Raw genomic sequence first — 8,173 nt, 5'->3', positions numbered from 1 at the left:
GAGATGATACTTTGCTAAGATGTCCGCTTTCTCTTGACCCGCAATGACAAAGACCACGCAGAAGAACAGCATTTTCCTTTCTTCCTTCCTTGACAACTTGCAAAAATCAGAAGCAACAGGATGCTGCAGGATGACCTGAGGCCTCAGATCAACACGTTATAGACAAGCTGTTGATAGCTGCTCACAGTATTGGAATTTAATGTAACGTGATGCACATCTATGACGTTTTCTTAAGTGACCGTGAGGAGCTGTTTCACGTAGAATGACATGCATGTTCTGGCAGTTGAGTGTTGCAATCCTGCTTGTCTGACTGACAAGGAATGTTATTCTTTGTGTTATTTAAAGCAAAAACAAAAGCAGCACATGTGACAATCAGGATGATAATGACTCTAAGGCAGATCTGCAGGCGCAGAGGTGCGGGGGAGACTTAAAATGAGAAACATACGCTCCAACTGCATGACTAAGCCTCCTTGGCCCTTGTTTGGAAATGGGGGAAGGGGGGTGAGGGTGTCAGGGAATGTGGGGAGCGGGAGGAGGGAGTCGGGTCAGTCAATAGTGAGGTAAAACGTGTGGCGTGGGAGGGGCCGGGAGTTAAAGGGAGCAGGCAGACAATTGAACAACCACTTTCACTTTGAGCGTCTGAGTGGAGAACACAAGTGACCAGAGGGAGAAGAAAGGGGCCCGCGTCTCTGCTGCTTTATCCATTTATTAGGTTTAAGGAACCCAGGAGCACTACAATTTCAGGAAAATTCCAGGTCCGTAGTGCAAGACAGAAAAAAAAAGGAGCAGAAACAAGCTCAGAAAACGAAAGAAGACTGCATCCTCCTGGGGTTTTATGGGAAAATCCAAAAGTGAAAGAGAATGATGTGCTGTAATTAATGGACCATATTTTGGAAAGTACCAGAGGAAGCCAAAAGAAGAGAATGAACTGAGGGATGTGAGAGAGAGGACTAAACATCGACCGCTGAGAGAGAGAAAAGGCAGAAGCGTGCTCTGTCAGAGACCTCAACAAGCCACAAAGAAGGAAACTTTGCCTTTCACAGAGTGACACAGCTGAAGAGTGATTGCTGTCAACAAGAGAAATGGAGAAGTGTCCATTCTTGGAAAGATAAAATGCCAGGTGAGTACCTATATATCATGAATGCCTTGTCTTTTTAAAAAAAAAATTTAAGTGCGCAATTCTAAAATTTGTAGAGCAGAGCTTCCACATGCTTATTCAGGTATTGCTGTAAATTTTTACCGCATGTGTCACTACAGCCTTCATCTGCACTTATGTCATACTGTTGGAGGTAATACAACTCCGGCTCAGAGTATTTTGTGTGTTTTCTGTAGATATACCTTAATGACACAGGATATGTTGTAAAGTACCTCTTTAGATATGCAGCTCAGAGTAGTTAGAAACCACAGAAAGTTTCCACCTATAATCTGGATTTCATCTGCTCTCTTCATCCTCACGCATGTGTCAAACAGGTCTACTCTTGCTACTGCTTTTCATCGTCGACTGTGGCTGCTGTAGGTTTGAACTGAAAGGCGTCGAGAACATAAAGGCCACAATTGAGTCTAATCCAACTGGATTTGTAAGTTTTTACTTTCTAAAAAATGACAGCTTCGCTAACTGCACAGACCGCAAGTCTTTAAAGTGAGAAAGTGATTTGAAGGAATACAATTTGGCTTGGCAGGTGACTCATTGTAAGGTTATCAGATCAAGCTGGGAGCAGATTTGAAACAATTGTGAAAGATAGGCTTCATTTTAACAACTTTGGTCAACAACGCTAATCTATTCTAATCTTTGCTTTTTCTCCTTTAGCGGTCTGTGTTTCCTAAAGATTATCGTGTAGTGCACCACTACACCCGAAGCATGTTGTGCGAAACTGAGCCGGTGAGTTTATTTATCAGGTAAACAGAAATCATAGGTCTCACGTGTTATAAACTGCTCGTGCACTTTATGGTCTTGCAGTATTCACTGAAATCAACTTCTTATTGTGGGTTAGTCATAGATTTTGTGAACTAAGTAAAAAATACCTTTTGCACAGACCTTAATTTTAATATTCAAAAAGCCTGTCGGTTAACAGATCACTTCGACAGCTGCTCTCTAGTGTCACTTGCACTTGAGTTTCACTGATGTGGTTCTTGTGGTGATTCAGCATGTGAGGTGCTTGCTAACTCTGAGGCATCTCTCTCTACAGTGTTGCGTGTTCTCTGCAGCAGTGGTCCTTGTAGAATCCTGGCATGTGCTCCTCACAAACCTCTGGGATCAACATCTTAATTACACTTTCATCTTAGAGCTGAAGGAGACACTGGATAAAATTGTCAATAGGAACAAAAATATAGAGGTAACATTTCCTTTCATGTATGTGTTCTTGTTCTGGCATGTTACGTTTTAAGAGTTCTGTAAACTATGTAATAGGCTATGTTGTAGAGTTGTATTTCAATTATTTTTTATGACTTGACTAACTCTTTATCTCTTAATTCTTTAACCCTCTAATTTGATTATTTCCTTTTTGTCAGCGGTTCCAGGAGGAGACCGATCTCGACCAGTACCCCACGCTGTCTTCCTCCCCAGAAGAACTCTTAAATCTAACATTAGGACTTTTTGCTCGGTGGCTAGAAGTTGGTTGCTCACCTTCAATTGAAACTTGTCTTCCACCCACGTTGCCTCCCTCTGTTGAAAGAAAGGACTACGGTCCAGTGAGGGTCAAACTGCTGACCACCCGAGCCATTAATAGCGAAGAAAACCAACCTGGCAAAAGAATAGCCAGTAAACCACCATCGTCCTGTGGAAGATCTCTATCCCTGCCTCGCTCTGCAGCTTTCTGGAGTCCCCTGTTATTGTTCTTGTCATTTGGACTCTACTGATGGCAACATTTCTTTTTTTTTTTTTTTTTTTGCACAATAATGCAAATTTTATGTGGCACTGAATTATCTATTTTGAGTTTTTATGCAGTAAGCTTTGCAAAAATGAAGCGACATGCATTGGCTGAATAAAATACCTAAAGTCAAATATAAATATATTAAACCTATAGTCGCTCTATTGAAGAAAAAAAAAAAGGTATTTGTGCTTTTCATGCTAACAGAAGATCCAAACTGAGCTAGTCAGTGCACATAAGCCATCCCTTCTGGTTGCCTCACTGTTTACAGTTAAATATAGTAGAAGTTTATTTCTGTATATAAATGTAAATTTTGTTCCTCTAGATATATACATTATTAGCATTTGGTTTAAATTAGAATTATCCTGTAACTTTTATTTATTATCATTGTTTTGTTGTTTGTCAACAATGGAAGAGTGCATTAGCTTTTGTAAATGAGCTAAAAATCTGAGGCCGACAGTTTTTCTCGTCTCCAAGACATTTATAGGACAATAAATGTTGCTGGATGGATCAATGTCCTGTTACACAAACTAAAACAGTAAATAGCTTCTTTTCATACATGTTATTTTACAGCTTTAACATCTCTTATTTTCTGTATATTTACTGAAATTGAACAAATTATGCCTCAGTTAATTGTTCGTCCGCGCTAGAGCACCTCGATGCTTTGGTGATCCCTTCAGCGCTGAAAGGATTTTTTGTTTATGCTCCTTGATGTTGTGTGTACCTGCAGCGTGTATTCATGTCAGGTGGACTGTGACAGCATTTTTTCTTTTCTTTCCAAGATGCCATCTTGCAAGTTGGTAGAAAAGAAGAAAGTTCAACGATAAGCTGCAGACAAGGATAGGAATGCATTGTGGCAACCTGGATTTTGTCTGAACCTATATGAGGAATAAAAGTGCAATCTTTATGCTAGCACTTGCCTCTGCTTGCACACACACCCAGAAATGTAAGCGGCACCATTGTCCTTTCATCTGAAGTCTATTCCCTAGTTGTCACTATGGAAGCAACATGTTTGGAGTACTTGTTTACTCTGAAGTTTTAAGGAGTAAAAACACATTCGGAGGGTAGAACCTTTCACAGAGCCTGTGTCTTGTATCATTGCCATTCGGATGTGTAAATATTTTAAGACACTGATATCTGAGAGGGATATTAGTGTCTGTGATGGGTGTTTCATAATTCGTTTAAATATGCTGAATTATTCATGGGAAGTGCTTGTCTTTGGTGGGTCACTACATACAGATGACCCCAATAAAGAGCAGAATATATAGACCGGAGAAGGGGGGGAGGTTTCTGGGAGTATTGGGGTGACAATGCACAATACAGCCAACAGCTCACTGATACAATTTCGAGAGAAATCTTTGAAAGCCTGCTTTTTTCAGACAGCGTGGAGCCAAGCGCCAAAGAGGCCAGCTGAATTCCCGTAAACAGGGTGGGAGAGAGGGAGGCGAGGCAGAGCAGGAGGAGGGGAAGAAGGGAGAGGAACCACGTGGCCGCTGTAGAAACCGGAAGTGCTTTGCCAATATGTCTGCGCCCGATGAGCACGCGCTCGACCAAGGAGGAGAAGGCGAAATGGAAGACATGGAGGAAGCGGGCAGCGAGGAGGAGGACGAGGGAGTAGACATGGAGGCAGACGGAGAGGCAGAGAAGAAGGTTTACGTCCCCGGGATCGAGCCGCTCCAGCCCGGAGAGGAGCTGGAGATGGACCGCTCTGCGTACCGCATGTATCACGAGTGCCAAACAGGCGAGTTCAGACCCGCTATGTTCAGTCTGAATGAGCTCCTCCACGATTCGAAGGTGTTAAGCTTGTTGTTGGCTTCCAGGTGCTCCCTGTCTGAGCTTCGATGTGGTGAAGGATGGAGACGGAGACAGCAGGCAGGAGTTCCCCCTGTCCATGCTGCTGTGTGCGGGGACACAGGCTGAGACAGCCCTTAAGAACAGGTAGAAGGCACATCACAGCATTTAGCTTAGATCTGCACATCTATGTTGGAAACATTAAAATAATGCACCACGAGCAAATAAAAACATGGCTCTATTTGTTTTGTTTATTACAAATGTCTCTTTATTTTGGTACTGTGCGTGGGTGTTTTCTTTATTTTTACTTTTTTATCTTTAGTTGAATATTTTTCTGAAGACCTATTACTTGTAATATTGAACACACATTTTCAATTTAGAAAAAACAATGATGGCAACATGGATGAATACTATGAGTACTATGGAGGACCAAATCCGCCCTATTTAAAAATAAATACAGAAATAAATAAATGCTCAATAAATAAATAAGCATACAATTAATGCCCCCCCCCCCAAAAAAAAAAAGTACAATAAACTAATAAATGTGGGTAGAAATGAAATAATATAGTGAGACATAAATGTATGAATCTCTTTTAATTATTGTAATAATTACCTTATTTATTTATTGTCCGTTATAATCTTCAACTTAAATTATTAAAAAAATTTTAAGTATTTATGTGCATGATGTAATATTTCTGTCTGTTTTATTCTTCCTTTGTATTTTTTACCCTATATATTTTTTTAATGCTATTTATCTCTGCCTGTTGTTTTTACATTTCTGTATGCATTTCTGCCTCATTATGCAAATGAGGAAGCTGTGTTGCTTAGAGGGTCAACTTTTATTATTTATTGAGCATTTAACTTCTGTATTTATTTTTAAATATGGCAGAGTCGGTCCTCCATAGAATACAGGATGTTAGAGAAAATATGATATGGTGGATCGAATTCTGAAATACAAGACATTCCACATCCATTCCCCCTTTTATTGGATTTAAAACATACCTGCTGATTTTCTAGTTATAGATGAATTTAAATATAATTTGCAACATCAATGCTGCGAATACCAGAGCTCTAAATTGAGTTGATGCAGGACTTCAGTTCAGCTCAATCTTTAATATCCTGCCTGAAGTAAAAAAAAAAAAAAGAAAAGAAAAAAAAGGTGAGTATTAATTTTATGTGCTTGGAACTTTATTTTAATTAAATATGTTCAGTCTCTACTTTGACCAGAGTCCTTTTTACACAGGTATGTGTACTTTTACTTTAGAATGAAAATACTTGGACACCTTTTGTTGAGAAGCTTGTGTTGTAGTTTTAGGTTGGGCAGTTGCTTCATTACAATAATGCATAACCCTGATTCAAATTACAACCCCACAGTCTAAAATTAGTGCTAAGAAATATCAGACTGCAAACTTTAAGTGCAGTAAGAAATTCAATCCTTTTTTTTTATATTAGTTAAAACTGTCCCCATGTCCTGACAGGAATGTAAAGGGAGATCTTATGTAAAATAAAGCGCCTTTGCCTCTTTCCAGTGGTCTTAGATACTACTGGTGGATAAATTAACTGTATACCTTGAGAGGTGGATAAAGGCATCATGCTTGACACACACTAAAAAAAAAAAAAAAGTTAACAAATACCACATATGGTGACAACTAGCGTTGCAACCTGGATTGGCGTCATTCATGCGATATCCGATCAGAGTTTCAGATCGACCCTAAAGGCTTATCCTCAGAAACCGTGTCGTCTGCATGTGTGTCGCAATTAACGCAGATATGCCCCATCCCCTTCTGCAGACACGCTGCTGCACCTCTCCAAAATTGTAGGTGACCGCAGACAGTGCCGCAGACAGGAGGCCTCTGACTGGTCAATTTTACACCAGCTCTACACTATCCGTATTTCCTGTTTGGTATCTTACTGGCTTTTTTTGTTTGTATGACCGCCGTTGTGGAAAACGACTCGTGTAGATGGACCAGCTAGAAGAGCAAGGTGCCTGAGAACGCTCGGCCATATCTAGACCCACAGCTAGTTCGTGATTTTCCCTCTTGTGTTGTGGCGTGGAATAACATAGCGCAGACCAGGCTTCAATATTGGGAATAAATCAAAAACATCTGCGTCTTACCTGTGACAAGCTCACTGCGACACACTGCTGCAGGAGCATAGCTAAGCCCTTAACAATGCATTTCTAGAAACAGCCAGCAAAACGAATGTGTCAGGTCAAACAAGCTTGTTCGCGCACTGCTCACACCCCTTCCCCACTCAGCCCATACTGTCCTTGGAGCTGCTATGCTGCAGCTGTTTGCCAATGAAAGTCCTATCATTGATGTTGTTCTCTTCTAGTGATCCTTTAGCAGTTTTATCGGAAGCCCAGCTTCCTAGCCTCCGTGGGAGGTGCTGTGGAGCTAAGGCTGTAGCGCAGCAGAGATTAAGGGGAAGAGGGGACCTGTAAAACTTGGTTCCACTGGTGGTGCAAACTGCTTTAGCGCCGTACCTTCGCAGGGGATCACAACTGTGATCGGTCACAGCAGGTCTACTTGGTGTGCTGCAGTTTCTGAAGCTTCCAAGGCTTTGTTCACTGCTGGTAAATGCAACTCGTATCCAACTTTTGAATGTCTTAACTGAAATCTTTTCAAAACATTTTCAAATTTGACCACTTCCATATGTGGTATTAAAGTCGTAGGGAAGTCATATTTAAATGTCAAATCATTCTATATATAATAATCATTTTTGTTATGTTATTGTATGTTTTATTATGTTATTTTTGTTAATCATTCTGCATTATATTATCATTCTATCATATAAATGTACTCTGTCAGACTGTATTGTCTTTATAAAATTTAGAAAATTTCTATTTAAAAAAAAAATCCTGTCTTAAAATCTGTTGGGTTATTTTCGTTATCTTATGCAGGCTAGTTAGTTATACGTCAGGTTGTACACCTAAATTCGGCCAATCATATATCAGCAGTCGTCTGTCAATCACATTTTTTCTGTCATAGCATCTTGATTCGTATGTTGCAGCTAATATATGCAACGGTTGAAATACTCGTACTCGTCGTCTCCCACTTTATCCGGAACCGGGTCGCGGGGGGAGCAGACTAAGCAGAGACTCCCAGACTTCCCTCTCCGCAGACACCTCCTCCAGCACTGTTGGGGGAAGCCCTATACGCTCCCAGGCCAGCCGAGAGACATAGTCTCTCCAGTGTGTCCTGGGTCGTCCCCTGGGCCTCCTCCCGGTGGGACGTGTCTGGAACACCTCCCGAGCGAGGCATCCAGGGGGCATCCGAAGAAGATGTCCGAGCAACCTTAACTGACTCCTCTCGATGTGGAGGAGAACCGGCTCTACACTGAGCCTCTCCCGAATGACCGAGCTCCTCACCCTATCTCTAAGGGAGAGCCCAGCCACCCTGCGGAGGGTGCTGATTTAAGCCGCTTGTATCCGGGATCTCGTTCTTTCGGTCATGATCCAAATTTCATGACCATAGGTGAGGGTGGGAACGTAGACCGACCCATAGGTGAGGGTG

The 8,173-nt window shown here is 41.4% G+C and overlaps 2 protein-coding genes across 2 annotated transcripts in view; both read left to right on the top strand.

Annotated features, from left to right (window-relative positions):
- The first annotated feature begins 553 nt into the window (after positions 1–553).
- On the top strand, positions 554–3,967 carry LOC107088811. Its single transcript, XM_015381217.1, has 5 exons — positions 554–1,120; positions 1,471–1,577; positions 1,808–1,879; positions 2,187–2,333; positions 2,509–3,967. The coding sequence occupies exons 1-5, from the start codon at positions 1,114–1,116 to the stop codon at positions 2,854–2,856; spliced, it is 681 nt and encodes a 226-aa protein (XP_015236703.1). The 5' UTR covers positions 554–1,113; the 3' UTR covers positions 2,857–3,967.
- Positions 3,968–4,345: 378 nt separating this feature from the next.
- Positions 4,346–8,173, top strand: part of grwd1 (glutamate-rich WD repeat containing 1) — a 16,200-nt gene continuing 12,372 nt past the window's right edge. Inside the window, exons 1-2 of the mRNA XM_015381215.1 lie at positions 4,346–4,608; positions 4,688–4,805. Coding sequence (XP_015236701.1) covers positions 4,389–4,608; positions 4,688–4,805 — 338 coding nt within the window. The 5' untranslated portion in view covers positions 4,346–4,388. The remainder of the gene's footprint in view (positions 4,609–4,687; positions 4,806–8,173) is intronic.

The sequence above is a fragment of the Cyprinodon variegatus genome, unplaced genomic scaffold (assembly GCF_000732505.1).
Source record: "Cyprinodon variegatus isolate N-32 unplaced genomic scaffold, C_variegatus-1.0 Scaffold229, whole genome shotgun sequence".
Classification (NCBI taxonomy): Eukaryota; Metazoa; Chordata; class Actinopteri; order Cyprinodontiformes; family Cyprinodontidae; genus Cyprinodon; species Cyprinodon variegatus.
This window is presented reverse-complemented; position numbering and strand designations above follow the sequence as displayed.